Source organism: Sinocyclocheilus anshuiensis, unplaced genomic scaffold (assembly GCF_001515605.1).
Source record: "Sinocyclocheilus anshuiensis isolate Anshui unplaced genomic scaffold, SAMN03320099.WGS_v1.1 scaffold3, whole genome shotgun sequence".
Lineage (NCBI taxonomy): Eukaryota > Metazoa > Chordata > Actinopteri > Cypriniformes > Cyprinidae > Sinocyclocheilus > Sinocyclocheilus anshuiensis.
Genome location: NW_015548205.1, coordinates 89,606 through 107,463, shown reverse-complemented (window position 1 = coordinate 107,463; position 17,858 = coordinate 89,606). Strand labels below are relative to the sequence as shown.

The 17,858-nt window shown below is 35.6% G+C and overlaps 1 protein-coding gene across 4 annotated transcripts in view; it reads left to right on the top strand.

Annotated features, from left to right (window-relative positions):
* palm2akap2 (PALM2 and AKAP2 fusion) overlaps nucleotides 1–17,858 on the top strand; it is a 120,614-nt gene that overhangs the window by 91,917 nt on the left and 10,839 nt on the right. Inside the window, exon 1 of one of the 4 annotated variants that reach the window (XM_016440226.1) lies at nucleotides 3,526–3,672. The exons of 2 other annotated variants lie outside the window; for them this stretch is intronic. In XM_016440226.1, coding sequence (XP_016295712.1) covers nucleotides 3,613–3,672 — 60 coding nt within the window. In that variant the 5' untranslated portion in view covers nucleotides 3,526–3,612. Of the gene's footprint in view, nucleotides 1–3,525; nucleotides 3,673–11,887; nucleotides 11,969–17,858 lie in introns of those variants that run through there. One more of the 4 variants, XM_016440227.1, reaches the window with a different exon arrangement.

The window sequence follows — 17,858 nt, the reverse complement described above, 5'->3', positions numbered from 1 at the left end:
GTGCAGTGGTCAGAGAAACCTAAAGAAATAGAATTTCCAATAACCAAATGAGCCATTAGCAGCAAGCATATTTCAAGAACAATTAGATGGCCTTAAACAACAGCTTAAACATTAGCTTCTTGCTGTTGCAAGTTTACCCGGATACCAGCACTTGCAGTAACAACCAATAGCTTAAAGCAACAAGCAAGTCTAGCGACAAACATGATACTGACACTAGATAAGCCTTAACAAGCAAGCAAAATCCCAATAGCTTTAAAGCAAAGACTTTTTGAAATAGCATAGACTGGGGCAGCATGCCCTTTAAGAAGAGAAGCAGTGAAGGGGTGCTCTTCTTTAATAAGCAGCTGAGAAGAGCAGCATGCCCCTTTAATGCAGAACAGCATATGGTCAATATTCAAAATTTAGGCAACAGGCATGTTGCCCTTATCCAGATAAATGTTTGCATTAATAACCTTAGTAGCTAAATCTACATACTGCGCGTTAAGTATCAAGCACGTTACTGATACACTAGATAGCTTTAAGTAACAGCATATCACTGACTAAAACACAGCGTGTTGGAAATAGTCGGATAAGTTAATGAACAGCATTCCCAATACTAGATGAGCCTGAAGCAGCAAGCCTATTTCATATCAGACAGCCTTAAACAACAGATTTAAAACAAGGTTTGCTGTGGTAAGTTTAACTGGGTAATGTTACTAGCGTGTCAAAATACGACAGCATGCCTAGCAAGCATGTTACTGAACAACTAGCCTTAAACAATGAGCAACATTTGAAGATAGCATATTTGCCAACATAGCATTAGGCAATGAGAATGAAATAAGAAACTTAGCTTAGCTTTGTGAAGACATTCAGAGATGAAAAAAGGGTGAAATGGCCAGTTGTTACGTGGATGCTTTAACGCTTCTTCATATCTTGCTTCTTCCAGTGGGGAAAACAGATCTCGTGTTAAAGTGTTGTTGATGCAGTCACATTAGCACAACTTCAGCGATGAATTGCGGCAAAGAGTCTATGTCAATTGTGAGAAGCAGTGCTCGATCAGGTCACTTGCAAGTCTATCGGCTTATCAATCAATTAACGCTGCGAGTTCGCTTTCAAGTTCACAAACTTGAATCTGGTGAGATACTCTGTGGGAAACGAACCCTTGTCGCAAATTCCTTATTGAACGCTTCCTATAGAGGTGGAATTCGCCGTCTGATTAGCTCCTGTCCTGAGCAAAGCGATAGCTGCTGAATAATGACTGAAAGGACCTTATAAAGGGAATTATGATTGGCGTCGTATTCCTATAGGTAGACGTGGATCAGCTGATGCGAGCTTGACTAACGTGACCTGCCAGAACTAGCGCTATGCTCCATTTCAGTTACAGAAATTAAATTCTGATTCATAAAATATAGTGAGCTGCTTAAAATGTGAGTGAACTGAAATGGCTCCTCATAAGTGAGTGACATTGGCATTAACGTTGTGTCAAATAGTGTTTCTCATGCTCCTCACAACTTATTTCAATAGAGGTAGTGTTAGCAGTACTACAAGGCTCTCTCCAAGCCAAAGCGTTTGGACTTTTGAATGTAATGGCATGACCATGGCGCTTTTTCCTTTGGCCCTTGATTGAGTTGTTCAGGGTTTGTCCTTGGAATGGTTTTGGGTTTTTTCCTGTCTTGCTTGACCTCTCACATTGTGCTGAAAGCATAAACAAATCATCTGCTTCCTCCTGTTGAAGTTTGTCATCCGTTTAAAGGAGTTAAAAGACAGCTGGTTTCAGTAATACTGGAGGTATAACTGGAAAAATTAGAAAATTCCTGCAGCTGCACTGCACAAAATATATTTTTTACCCAAAAGTGTGCATAGCAGGGAACAACTTCTGATTAAAACATGTTGTCACCTGAACTACCGATCTTTACTGAATATGAGATGTTGAATGTTGAGGTGAAATCATGCCTGTTGAAAAAGACAGAAACTGTGTCAGCTTTGCTGTGTGAATCTGGGTCACATTTGGCAAGGACAAGCCGACTGGTGCACTACAGACATACAGAACGATCTCTGCTGCCAGTCAAATACGCCAGAGGAATGAACTGTCCTGATGGTTCATGGTGCATCATTACACTGGATGCATTAATGAGCTCATTTGTTAAGAAAACACCTCCTGATCAAGCTTACAAGAATCCATGACCAACATGTTAGCAGGAACCCAACATTGGCTGTTTATGAACTTTGGGTGTAATATACTAAACTGCAAAGAATAGAGAGATGTTTTGGCATGTTATTTTGTGGAGGCTTGAATAGATGGTTAAAATTCTTAACAGTTCAAATTAGTTTGGATGTCATTGAAGGGACTGTTGGAAATAAAACTCTGTTTGCAACCCATTTGACTTCCAAACTTCCAAATTATCCATCAGGAATAGAGTGTGTTAGTGCCCGCCCACTTTTTCAGCGACCTTGGTTTCAGAAGTATTTTCCCTATTCATTTTCCCACAGGGAAAAAAAATCTCTGTTAAAGCCATGAACCAAACCAACCAGCTACCAGGAGAATCATATTACAAACTTTGATTTAAAGCAAAACCTTATTTGAAAATTGGACAAAAAGACAAAGATACAAGACTGTGTGCTATAAACATCTTTAATGAGGGAACGAACTATAATCCCATGAAGCATTACAAAAAATGTTATTGCCAAATATGAGTATATATACAAATATTTAAGTAGTTTTAGAGCGTAGAGAGGATGCATTGATTACGTCATGGAAGTGTTCGGGCACAAAAGAGTTCTTCTGGTGCCATTTGTTTGTCTTAATTCTCTGATTGGTGGAGATATCTGGGAGAATCATGGGAAATGTAGTTTTTCACCAGGAATTTCACTGTTAAATAGTATTATTTAAAAAATAAGTAATAATTTGGGCAGATGGCTTCAACAAAAGCATATACCATTGTTTTACTACTAGGTCTTTCTTTACCTATAGGGAAAATAAATGGGATTTTTACTTCTGGAATCTGACTGTTGCTCTCTATTGACTGCATTGTTAAAAGTGGGCTTACATGTCTTTATCATTATTATATTATTTGGAATTATGAGCACTGATGAACTGTGTACAATACAGTAAATCCTGGAACATGCATTATAATGCAAATATGTTAAATATTGACTTAATTTAACCTAATTTTAATGACTCTGGGGGTTTCTGCAGTTCTGTTTAAAAGTTCCTGAATCAAGAGCACTTGACCCACATAATTTATGATTTATTCTCTGTCATTATAATGTTCTTCATTTTGAGAGAGTTATCGAGTGCACTTATACAATAGCTTCAAGAGCAAATGGAGAGAAGAAAATGACTGTTCTCACCTATCAGGCAGGAGAGCCATATAATTGGTTCTGATGCTAAGCTCATTTTCAGATCAAAAGCTCTCTGGGATGACTTTGCTTGGACGTGCGCTCCAGAGGTCGGCAGTAGAGAGGAATGTTACTCCCTGTACCGTGGCTTCCGTTTTTATTTATTTTTTCCAAATGAACTTTGAGGAGGTCTCAGGCCATAATTAAGGAGGAGTAAACATCTAATGAAGGAATGTTGGAGCAGTGATTACTGTTTTATTGTGTAGTCTAGTGAATCAAGAAACCGTTGAAAATATGTTGAAATACACAGCACCTTGGCAGGTCCTCTGCCTCACGTTGGAAAAGTGCTCAAAGGTAAGACCTTATTATTTTACAGCTTAACATGGACTTGGAGCTGTCCTTCCACAATTTTGTGGTCTTTGAAGTTTTTTTTTTGTGGTGTAAGCTGAGTGTTGTCTGATGCTGTGATTGTTGAGAAGATTACAAATGAGTTCAGCTGTGAACTGACTTACTAACTGAAAAATTGAGTGTTTATTATTGTCCTCTTGCATTATCGACACACTATTTTCCTGTTTAATACTGTAAAGCTGCTTTGACACGATCTGGATTGTATAAAGCGCTATATAAATAAAGGTGACTTGACTTGACTGTGGAGTGATGAGGAAGCTTTGCAACATTTAGAACAATTCTGCATCAAATAAATAAGATGTGAAGACAACAATAATGTAAATCACAGCTTGTCACAAATGACCACTGAACAAACTGAATTTTTATAGCAGAAAATTTGCAAAATCTCAGTAAAACCTTTGGCATTGCTGTCTAGTATCTTTTTATCATCTGTAAAGCAATATCAATGTCATTTTTTCAATGCATTCAACTCAACTTGGTGAAAAAAACATGACATGATGTTCATTTTTGTATCACTCTTGTCTATTTTAGTTGAGATCACAATAACATTAAACATATAATTATGTTTTTCTGGAGAACTTATCCGTAACACAAAGCAGGGTTTACCACAGCACAGCTCTGCCTGCAACCTGGCTGCCAAATTTAGAGTAGAAGATGTGCTCTATTTATCTTCTCCTGCTGAGCTTGGAAAGCAGGTTAACCAAGAGTATGAGGGCCACACTGGAAATGCCATGCTAGAAGTTCACTCTAAGACTAGCCTTGAGTATATTACAAGAATTATTTAATATTTGAATTACAGTTTATTTTGATAGTATACTTGAGACATTCTACTAACAATAAGTAACTTTGCAACTACATGTCAACTAACTCTAATTAGAGTATTTGTAGACTGTAAGGTTTTAGGGGTAGGGTTAGTAGAATAAGTAGAATGTCTAAAGTGGACCATAAAAATAAAGTTACTTTGACTTTAATCAACACTGAATTAAATTGAGCTGAATAAGGACAATATTATCTTCTGTGGAACTGCTTTACAGCTGAAATTGAATTTATTTCTTAATTCAATTAAATTCACATTTATTTGTATAGCACTTGTCATGATACATATGATTTCAGAGCAGCTTTACAGAAAATATGATTTGTAAAAGTCAAATTGCTGTCATAAATAACAACCAGGTCTTTGACTGTAGAGGAAGAAGTAAGAGTACATCCTTCTAAATGCATATTGTATTCTAAGAGTTTCTGAGAACAGGTTTTGGTCCAATAAGTAATCTTCTGTCTTATCTGAATTTAACAGATGAAAATTACTGGTCATCCAATCTTTTATATCATTAACACATTCTGTTAACTTAGATAATTTAGAAATTTAACTTGGTCTTGATGAAATGTACTGTATAGCTGAAGCATCATCAGCATAACAATGATAACTAAACCCATGTTTTCTAAAAGTATTTCCAAGGGGCTGCGTGTATATTGAAAACAGCAGAGGGCCTAAAACAGATCCTTGAGGCACTCCGTACTTTACTGGCATTAACTTTAATAATTCCCCATTTAAATAGACAAAATGGTAACATTCAGATGGGTAGGATCTAAGCCATCTTAAACCAACCAATGCTTTTCCCTTAATACCAGTATAATTTTGTAGTCAATTTAAGAGTGTCATGGTTAATGAATTTTGCAACATCAACACTGTTATTTTCCTGTTTATTACTCAGAAGGTGCTTTAAACTATCTGTATTGTATAAAGCACTATATAAATTTAAAAAAAAAAATTCTAAATGAAATCTAAATCTGTCTGTCTGTGTGTACAGTATTTATGTACAGTATGTATGTATAAAGGCATTGACTGGTCTTTTTTGACTGTCCTTATTCTTGCACACAATTGTGCATTAGCTAAACCATCCTGAAAATTAGTTTAGCCCGATTAGAAACATAAACTTACAAAACAGTTTTTGAGATTTCAGCTACTTGGAAATTTCATACTTGCATGATTAGGTGTTATCATAGCCACTACATGGATTTGACTTGCTTAACAAAGTTGTCTGTGGTCGAGAAGGTTTTAGAATACAATTAGTATTATTGGCCTGTCACTAATAGGTTGATTTTAAGTTAATTATGCTCCCTTAACCTTTATTTCATGATGTCTGGACAAGTCTGTGAGGTGTATAAGTGTCAGTGTACTGACATCCCCTGAGTAATGGACATAAGCCTTTAAGCCACTGTAATTCAGCTTTCACTAACTGGGGTTGGTGCCATTTTTAATGGCCCTTAAGCCAGGTTAATTTCAGGACTGTAAGCTGTGTTCCAACCAGCTGTACTAGTTGTAAATACTAAGGCTAACTGAAACAGTTCTACAATGAGTTTCACAGAACAATATTTTGATTCGGCTTCGCTGACAAGACCATCCTTGTTTTCGTTTAGGGTGTTGATGTTTCCCGGCTGACAATATCCAGATGACCCTCTTCCAAATGTCTTCCCATAGATTAGAGGTAATATTTTAGGCAGGGCGGTGACAGGGTGTTAAGCACAATGTCCTGGGTTTATTGTCTTCCTCACCTCCTCGTCTCTAAATATGTTCTCATTTCGGGCTACAAGGTCTACAGGGACATCTGATTTTCTTGGGTTCAAACCAGCTCCTCTAAAATTTGAATCAGTTTTGCCCTTTCTTCAAGAGTTTTTTGTTGTATTTGCACGTTCTCCCACAAATAATACTTCAGTACTCTTAGAAGTGAAGACAGTAGGCAGTATTTACTTAAGCATAAAGTGTTCATGAACTTCAGTTTCTTCCCCGCTCTCTCATCTGGCTTTGAGCTTCTCGCTTTGGAAGTGTGTTTTTCTTCAAAAATAAAAATGGTTGCATGAAACACAAAAGCAGCGGTTCTGAAGACTGTGTATGATGCTCTTTTTTAAGCATTTGGAGTGATTTGGGATTGTACCCGTAAATGTTACCTACAAATATACGTATAAACAATGAGACTAATGTGATTTTTAACCAGTAGTATGAGTTTCATGTTTCATGAAAATGTGAAAAGTTATTAATAGTAAAGACATGTTTATGAAATGATACACATTTATGCTTAATGTATTTGTAAACATTTTAGAAACACTATTAATGCAAATAATGTCTACTAAAGGTAAGTTTAAAGCATACAAATGAATGACAATACAGTATTTTCCATGACCTAGTCTAAAGTGAGAGCTATTTATTCCTAATAACCATTAACTGCTCTACTACTGGTGTAAAATATTGTATATCAGTTAGGTATGGTTAACAATTGTTAAACAAAGAATAAAAAAAAAACATTAGCTAACTCTTTACATGTGAGCTAATTAACAAAATACGTCATATTTTCCTGTTTGACACTGTAAAGCTGCTTTGACACAATCAGTATTGTATAAAGTGTTATATCAAAATTATTTTATAATTACAGTGACAATGAGGAACTCATTATTTGTATATGTTAATGTAGATTAATGTAGGATTAACTATAAACTAATAGTTTGCTAATGATTTAATAAGTACTTTGTTAAGGTAACTTATTATTAAGTTTTACTGATAAAACCAGCCTATATTTAATGAATGACAGTCATGTAATATTTCACTGTGCCCTAGACATACAGTATTGATTGATTTGGCTCCATTTCTACAGCTTTCTTTCAAAAAGTCACAAAGCATTTCTCTCTCACTGTGTAAACTGACGGTCATTTAATCGGGCTTTGCTTTTGTCATTCCCCCTTCCATTCACGGAAAATCCTGGACCTTTTAGGTTCTGCAAGCTCTTAAGGTGTAACTGTGAGGTTAATCTCAGTTGATGTTCTTGATTTTGTGTAGACTGTCTTGAGTAAGACTGTTTACAACTGTCGTTTGAGAACAATTTAAAATTATGTCTTCTTCTTTGATCTTCAAGCTATAAATAGGTAACAAGATAGTGATTGCTAGTACGAGTGGGTTTTCAGTTGCTAGTATGTTTGAGGTTGGAATGATGGTTGTCATTTAATAGTATACAAGCCTCACTCGAGGCCTGCTATATCTGAGGAGAGCTGCCATTTAGCTCAATTGCCATTTATCTGACAGCTGTTTGGCAAGCACATCACACCTGGAATGACCTGCATGGCTCCAACTTTGCCAACTGATGCTCTGTTGTTTGTGTTTTTTGAATGGACTTCAAGCATAGCCAGTGTAGGGAAGTCATTAAGAGCATTTCATTGATTGGTAATGTGACAGTAGTTCAGGTTTTTCAAAATCTTGTTACTATCTTTTTACAGTGTGACAAAACACTACATTGCTGATCTTTGTCACATTGACTTTTATCTCATAATTTTAATTTAGTATCCCATAATTTACATTTTTTATGTAATAGTTATGACTTAGTATATCATAATTTTGACTTTTTTTTCATGTCAATTTCGACTTTTTGTTTCATAAATAGTATCTTATAATTCAAACCTTTTTGTGACTTTCAACTTTTTATATCATAGTTATAGCTTAGAATATCCTAATTCAAATTTCTTGCCAATTTCGACTTTTCATTTCATGAATATGACTTAGTATCTTATAATTTCAACTTTTATGTCATGATTTCAACTTCTCATCTCATATGCCTTATTTTGACTTTTCATATCATTTTACTTTTCATCTCACAAATATGACTTAGCATCCCATAATTTTGACTTTTGACCTCATAAATTTGACTTAGTATCTTGTAATTTCAACTTTTGTCATATTTTCTACTTTTCACCTCCTAAATATAACTTAGTATCCCATAATTTCGACTTTTGTCATCATTTCGACTTTTCATCTCATAAATTTGACTTAGTACCTCATTTTTCAACTTTTGTCAATTTCAACTTTTTATATTATAAATATGACTTCGTATCTCATAATGTTAACTTTTTAGCGTAATTTTGACTTCTCAATTCATGACTTAGAATCATATTATTTTGACTCTTTATGTAATTATTTCTACTTTTCACCTCATTAATATCACTTCATATCTTATCATTGTGACTTTTATGTAAATGTTGACTTTTTATATCATAAATATGACTTGGTATCTCATAATTTCAACTTTTATGTCATAATTATAATTTTTGATGTCATAATTATGATTTATGTTGTTGCGAGACAGAAATGGGCTTCCATATATAAAACTTTTTCAATCAGTAAGCTTGACAGCAGCTACATGTACAGTACGTCAAATTATTCAAAGCTTAAAGCACGACACAAAATACAGTTTGGCGGTAGCCTCCCCAACACTGCACGCAGCACACTGCATTATTATTATTCTTGATCCACAATGACACACAGACCGTGGGAGGAAGGAGCTCTCTAGCAGAGGATGACACACCCCAGCCTACTGCTACCAACATCCTCCATTAAAACACACTGCCGTTCTAGCCATTCCTTAGAGACACCTTCCAGCTCCAAAGAAGAAGGAGAATTTTACAACAACCCTTGTACTCTTTTGGGTGCTTACAACATTTTTGCACAATCCTTTTTATAAGATATGTGAAGTGGTTAGATGCATAAATGAGATGATTTTCAAAACATCAGACGCTATTCAAACGGCAGTAAAGACTCTCAGTCATTGATACGTCTGTAAAAGTGTCATTTCTGGGTTGACATGAAGGTTATACTGCAGTCTTTGTATTTCTCTGAACAGAACCGAGCATGTGGAGTTATTATTAGCACAAAGTCTCTTTAACAGCCTTGCATGACTGAGTGGCATTCAGTTCTCAATCTTGCCTGGATCTCTTTTGCTCTTGTCTCTAATTCTATTGCTGTCCCATTTTAAAGGCAATTGTTGCCACAAGGACATTGTAGCCTTACTACAACGTAACCTCACCAAGATTTCGTCAGGGACGTACTGTACTAACTTCTATTTTGAGGTTTCAATGAAAACAGGCATCTATTTAATCCTCTACCAATAAATTCACAGTGTGTACTACATGACCTGATAAGACAGAAATATTAAACGCTAGCCTTTGTGAGAAAATTCCTGAAAAGAGTACGCCACCACTGATTAGATACTGAGAAAATGAACACAAATCGCATTGTAATTATTCAAACTGTTTATGGGATGGACTGACTGAATTGTATGAGTTAGTGTTAGGATTAGTAAATAGTGTTGGTAATATCTTTCCATAATTGGTAGTATAGAGAAAACTCAGTTTGATACATGTACTCTTCTCCCTAACAGACGACTGCTTTCCAGCACTCACTTGTGTATTTGTGATATGAAAAATACTGTGCCATCTTTGCACATAGGTAGTACTAGTTACGTTTTTGAAGCAATTACCTGAGCACTAAATGTCATGTGAGCTGCAGGAGAATCGGGTGTGTTGATTACTATAATTAAGTATTATTTGTGGGGATACTTTACTCACATGCTATTTAAATACTTGGGATCTTACTTCATGGCATTTTTCTCAAGAAAAAACATTTATACTCCTTACAATTTTATTTGCCTTGAAAAGTAATTTTTTTCAGTGTTGTTCTATAAGGTTCGTTGGTCTGGCCATTATTATCCAATCACATTTGTCATGTTATTTAGCTAAGCAATAGCTAATGAGAGTGGAACAGATAATGACGAGTGGAACAAAAATAAAAAATAATAAAGTAAAAAAAGATAAAGAAATTGATTTTTTGAAAACAACACCTTTCAAATAGTGATAAATTAACATTACAAAAAGTTTAATTCATTGTAAATGCCTGTGTTTATAGATGTTTTAATTTTGGGTGGGTAATTAAACTTAAAAAAAATAAAATGTTATGTTTTAATTGCAATTTTAAGTCTTTTATTTTTTTACAATTTTAAGAACTTTTTTACTTTACGCATTTATGGTAAGCTACAACCTACTTTGATGTTGTTTCTATTGAAACTTTTATGTTGAGTATTTAAATATATATGTAATTACACATTTGTAATGACGTTGAAATTTAGTACATTTAAAATATATTAACTTTATGATATGGTCGTAAATGATAGGGTCATAAAATTATATGATATGATATAATACTTTACATGCGCTTCATGTTAGTCAACACATCAAAACAAGTGTACTTCTTTAAGGCATGATAAAAGATATTAAAAAATAATTATTTAAATGATTTAAAAATGATTTGACATTATTAGAAAGTCTACTTAAGTGTGTTAAGAAACATAGCAATGAAAATGAACTCTTAAGTGCACTTTTATTTAATTCATATTATTTTATCTGCAAGTAGTGTTTTTTTTATATATTCATTAAGATTTGAAGTACACTACAAGTGCACATTCAACACAATTAAGCAGACTTCTTTTCCACAAGGGGATGTTTTACCTTCAAATTGTGCATTTCAGGATAAATTCATACAAAATTGGCAATTTGCACAGTGTGTACAAATTCTTGTGATATCAGGTCTGAAACATTTGAATGCAGCCTGCCATTGGATATTTAAATTTGTTATATTTTAAACAAATATTTACTTGAATGTATTAATATGTTATCATTCAACTATAGAAATAAAGCTTTACGAATTAAATTCAACTCGAAATAAAGCTCAACGGCATCATTTTGCTGTGTTGCTGTGAAATTCAATCTGCATCGACTTCTGAAACTTGTGCAAATGTGTAAATGTATCTAGTATAAGTAAGAGAATCCAAACACATTTTATGTGGAACTTGAGTCAGCAGTGAATAATGTTCCACCCCAGCTGTACTGCGCCTCTCTCTGTAAGGTGTCTGCGGCCCATACTAGAGGAGTCTGGACATTCCCTTGGTCCAGGTCGGTGAAGGGCTGAGGGGGGCGGCTCTGACAGAGCGCTTCTTTGTGTGAGTACAGGAAGAGACCACACCCCCTCACTCTTAAACCACGCCCCCTTTGCTCATGATATCATAGCCAATAGTTAGACAGAGCAAGAATTTTGACTCCTGGGGACAGACAGAAGAGAGAGAGGCATTGTAGGAGAACGGACGGAAGCGGTGTGGGGTGAGTGAAGCATGCGGGACACACACACACATGAGGAAGAAGGGCGGGGGTGGAAGAAGTGGCCAGGAAAAGCCCTGCGTTGTGTTGTCCTGGGCAGGGTTTCACTGGGTCTCCTCAAAGATTTATAGTTTGTGGAGTTGGAGGACGACTGTTTCTCAGATTTGTCAACGGGACACTCAGGACTTCTAGTCTGTGCTGATTTTTCTTTTTAAAATAAAGGATCTCTAATTTTGTGGCAGAAGTCTGTTTACAAATTTGGAAAAGTATGAAAAAGGTAAGGAAAAACTTTAGAGTTTGGGTTAAGACATCTGGGCCTAAATGTAGAAGGTCTAGTTTCAGATTTGCTTTGAGTCTGAGAAAAATGATTGCACAGTCATAGCTCAGAAGATTTAACTGAGGTCTCAGTTGTGTGCATTCTTAAAAATAAAGGTTCTTTATTGGCATCTGTGTCTCCGTGAAGAACCTTTAACATGCAAGGAACGTTCTGTTCCACAAAAAGTTCTTTATAGTGTAAAAAGGTTCTTTAGATTATTAAAATGTTCTTCACACTAAGAAAAAAAAATGTTCTTTTAAGAACTGTTCACTGAAAGGTTATTTGGGGAATCAAAAATGGTTCTTCTATGCCATCAAAAAAAAAAACGTTTGGAACCTTTATTTTTAAGAATGTAGAGCTATAATATTTTATCCTGAGATTTTTTTTTTCTTCTCTGAGTTCATGTTGATTGCAGACTTTTGTATCTGCATAGAGCTGAGTTTGAGAAGTCTTTAGGATCTCTTCTTAAACTTCCATAAGCAGGAGCCTTAATCAAAAGTCTCCATTTGCTTTTCATTGAATCCAGTTGAGCAGTCATTGAGATTATTTGATGTTTTGAACTCCTGCGTTCTCTGTCTGCGCTGGTAGAGTTAATAATCCTATTTCAGGAGTCTTTCATCAGCTGTCGTGTGATGGGTCGGTCTGTACTGACTGCACTGTGAGCTGCTGAAAGCCATACTGAACACAGGCATCTTACGTAAACCGTTAAAAATTAGGAATTGTTCTGTTCTTTGACTTGCTTGGATGCCTGAAAAGAAATTTTGAACAAACCAAGTGACCAAATGAACTTTTCCGGATTGCCAAACACTAGCTGAACATGTTCATATTGTGATAAACTACACCTGCGGTTACTCAAGTACATCTGTGTGTACCTGAGTGAAAATTACATTATACCTTCATTCAATATCACTTGGAGAGCAGTTTATGAAAAATCATTGTTCAGAAATGAATGAGAAAAACTGCTTACTAATGCCACTTATTGTAATGAAATCCATACATACTGTACATACATTTCTAAATATGGCTTAAGTGCCCAAATACCTTTTGGGGGCCGCTCTTTTGAAAGAGAAAGAAGGCCCAAATGTAGCAAACAGGCCGGGTTGTGCTGCGTCTGTCTGACTAACTGCTTCCAGATGCTGTGAGGGCAACAACATGCTGAGTGTCACATGACAGGTAATATATCGGACAGGCACCGATAGACTAGTTTCAGTAAATGTAAAATCACAAATGTGACGCACTATGCCCTTAAACACATTAAGTTGTATAAATACACAAGGTGATTATCTCGATCCATCTTGGTCTTTCGCAGGTTTATATACACACACAGTTTAGTTAGGTGAGGCAGGGCTGTGTATCCTTCATCACTTCGATTAGAGTGCCGGAGCCTGGAAGACAGCTGAACTATGCCGGGAATGTCAGAGGGGGTTTAGAGGAACATCCGTGGAGAGTGTGTGTTCGTCGGAGAACACACTGATCGCCCTCACATCTGACTGCTCAGGGACACAGATTTTAATGTACAGCCACTGCAAATATATATGAGATTGGCTTATGGTTATCCACCTTTTTCCTGAGTAACCGATGAGCACCGCCCATGATGGATTCTAACTTACGTTTGGATGCTCTCGAGTTCCGATCGCCATAGAAATTCATGTTAAAATGGGGTAAAAAGACCGACTGAATTAATTCAACTGAAACTTTTTAAATATGACTAAATATCAAAATCTGAGCAGGGTTAAGCTGTGTGGAAATGCAAAGCTTCTTTCCATTATGAGGCGGACGAGACTTCCACGTTTTTTTTTTTTTTTTTTTTTGGTAATGCTTACAGGTTGCTCTTTCAAAGCATGAAATTGATTTCTTAATTATGTTTCTTTTACGAATCAGCTTTTGGATGTTTCACCTAAGATTAATTAAGAAACACAAAAAATACTTAAATGTTCACATACAGTAAATGGATGTGAATATCATCACTTAGATAAGTAAAAAATCCCAATCATTTTTTACTTTGAGAAACTGATTTTTAGTGAAAAATCACAATAGACTTACAATGAGCTTTGGTGGTGTATGCTTCTGTTGTAAAAAATAAATAAATAAATACAGCAATTAAAATAAAATAAACTTTTAAGAACTACACTACCCATAGTCCTGAACAGAGCTTCACCAATCAGATAAGTTGCTGTTACCTTGGAAATGTGACAAAAAAAGTCATTTGAATTGTTCACTCAAACCTGATATAGTTGTATTTATTTAAAGTATAATGATTTTATGTAATCAATTACTTAGCTTTAGCCAGTATTTTTACTTCATGAGATTAGTTCATTTCCTCATTAAAGACATTAAGTCTTTTTTTTTACCATTTTCAAACACTTTAGTTTAGAATCAGAGGTTGTAATGCTGTAGTTCATGTCAAACCCTTCTGAAGATAAAAGTCGATGGTCACTGTTGTTTTTTACTTAGTCTTATAAGAATTTGATGAGCAATGCTTGAAATTGCAGACTAGTATCTTGGCAAATCTGAGCATAGTTTAAGACACTATTGAGATCTTCTGACTAATATTTTTTTTTTCTCGTAAGAAGAACCGAATCAAGAGATTAAAGGGGTAGTTCACCCAAAAATTAAGATTCTGTCATCATTTACTCACCCACATGTTGTTCCAAACCTGTATGAGTTTCTGTTGAGCACAAGAGAAGATATTCTGAAGAATGTTGGTAACCAAACAGTTGACGGTAGAAATTAGTTCTCATAACAGTTTTAGAACTCATTGCTATGAGAACTGATTGGATATTAAAGAGATCTTATTTGGGATTTCTTCTTTCCTGTGGGAGAGTTGGTTGGTAGTCAAAGAAAGGAAAAGGAGAGGGAAACGCCATGTGTTGTGCTTTAAATGCTTGATTTGTGCTTGATTGTTCGCCTGCAATGAAGAAGTGCTTGAACAGGACACATGTGCCTGCTTTAAACACATGACAACACGGCGGTTCAAAGACATAAGTTTCTTTCGAGAACATGTCCTAGTCATATTTGACCCCAAAAGACAAAGATAAAACCCATGACCAAAACAGAATACAGATGGGTACAGCTCAACAGATCCAATAAAATCATAATAAGCTCCAAACAAAATTGTATTGTGCTTCTGGTGGAGTCGTGCACTTTAACTGTGGTTCACTCCAAAAGAGCGATATCTGAAGATAGGACATCCAAGCTGGGATAGATGGATCCAAACACAGTTTCAGGGTAACTTTTTTAGTAGTAGTACAGGCAGCAGACAGAATCCTCCTTCGATTTACAGACAGTGACCATGCAGAATCATCAATTAAAAGAAAACACAGTCCATTTGGATCTGAGATCTGTCAACAAGTCCTGAACTGAGGACTAGAAGGGCTCAATCTGAGAACGGTCCCGAAACTTATGCATACATGTACCCAGACTTGTGCTGCTACACAGGTGACAAAAAGGGTCAGGCTTTTTTTATTCATCTTATATAATAAACAAGGAGCGGTATATGCCTTATGAACTTATAATGAATCAGTTAATGAGCCTGGTTCTTTGAGGTAACTAAACAATTTCTCCAGGCAGTGTGCCAATCAATCACTGTGTTGAGTTTTCTCTCCCAGAGGCACATAACCGGAATATTTGAATATTGTAAAAACACAAGTGATTCATAAATTATACTCACTATACCACTAGAAGCCAAACTAGAATCTATCCAATAAATTACTTTTTTTTTTTTTTGTAGAAAATACATTTTTCTGTTTTCTTAATTTGTTTACTATGCAATTCTCATTACCACCAATTTGGAGTCAAGAATTAAATTTAAATTTATGAGCAGAATTAATTGCTGTGTCAGTGATTTGTAAAACCACTCTTACATAAAAAAGTGGTGGATTGAATTAACCATTTTACAAATAATTTGAGTAAGTGATAAACATTCACTCTCTGTCTGTAAATCTGTACTAGTCTGTTTTTCACAGCCTCAGGGAAGTTCACATGACTTCCTAATGTCATTATTTAGTAAGAGTTTGGGCTGAAAGCTAGCGAACGCACCATTAAGGGAAAGGTGGTGTGTGCAACTGAAGAAAGGGGTCTTATTGAACTCATGCCACAATAAAGACATCATGTGACACTGCCTGCTACTCATACCAACTCCAGTTTGAGATAAGAAGGAAGTTATTAACACCGTTTGATCTGAATTAATTCTGCAGATTCATTTAAACAGGCTTGGGCATAAAATGTTCTGCTTTTTTAGAGCAGCTCAATCTTTTGAGAAAACGCAACTGTTTTATAGTTGGTGGGTTTGTATGAATTGTACAATTTTTAGAATAAAAATGTCTAATGATGTAATCTAGGTTTTGTTCCACCCAGTGATTAAACAGGAATAGGTTTACTTTATGTGGCAATGAACACACCATCACCTGAAATAGCACTTGGCTTTGAGCTGAAAATAAAGTTATTTCAAAACAAATTCCTCTTTTCTAAGCTGTCCAGTAAAAATATTAACATCTCTATGCTTCACTCCCACTAGTTTATTATGCTTTTCCATTTATGGCAGGTTATAGTACTACTTTTTTTTTTTAACAGGTCTCTGACTAGCCTTTTCAGGAACACCAACTTTCAAACAACAGCAAACAAGTGAAATTGCTCAGGCACGCATGCTCACATCTAAAACATAAATGCTGAGCAAAGAAACAGAATTCCTGCAATGGCCTCTGTTTACTAGAGAATATATCCCTATGGTTAGGTTTGGTTCAGTAATAGTGCACTTTAGGCAGGACTTACAAGCAATAACTCTCTCGCATTTTTAGTATTTTTTAGTGATGCAGTGGTTTTATATGTTAAAGTTTTGCTAAAGGTTTTCTGGAGTACTGTTTACTTAGGTTTGTGGCATCCTATGTTGTCCAAACTTGGAACCAATATCAGCAAAGGAATTTCATGCAGTTGGAACAGCATGCCAAATGTGTAGCCAACATTAAACAAGAAAGCATAAAATATAAACTCATGTAGACTAATAACAACATTTTAAATAGCAAGGTTTTCATTCCACAATCATCTCAGCATTATTCCAATTGATGCTAAATTATCTAATAATGAACATAAACCTGGAACATTGAAAATTACCTCAGAATATGTACATAAAAAAAGGCTCTGTCAGAGTTTTCATTTAAAAAAGGACTGTCCCATCTGGTGAATGAGCAGCAATGAAAGCAAAGCTCAGCATAATAAGTGGTATTTTCCCCTGAGGAGACCATGCAGTGCTTCATTCTGCAAATGCATCTCAACCATCTCCCACAGGGTTACTAGACCACTTAAAGGTTTCAGTACCAGATCCACGAAATAGAAGAACCCCTGCAATTATTCCTTTGGAAATAAAGAGTGTCTACATAGTCTAGACATCTGTGTTTTGCTTTTAGTAAATAACTAGGGCCTATTACCCACTTCCACCCATTAGACATGGAGATGGAGGGGCATAAAGAAAACTAGGGCATGCAAAACCTTCTCTTTTCTATTTTTCTTTTAGTGTTTTCTTCTAATTAGCCTGTGAATACTGTGATTCTCATGAGTTGAGCATAAACCATTAAAGTCTTGCTTATCTTATGATGTTCCTGTAACTTAACCCTTAGAGCAATGCAAGGTCATAGGTTTGGTATGTGGGAAATCAGATGTAGCTTGCTTTGGATGAATGCCTCTGCCAAGTGCATAAATGTAAATCCTTCCAGCAAACAGAAGAAACTAAAACTGAAAATATATGTACTGTGGGTATGTTAATGGGATACTAAGTTGGTCCATGTTTTCCTCTCATTTGCAAGACTTGCAACTCCATTACACCATTGCTGAGTAGACCTCTGAAGAGAAGGGACCG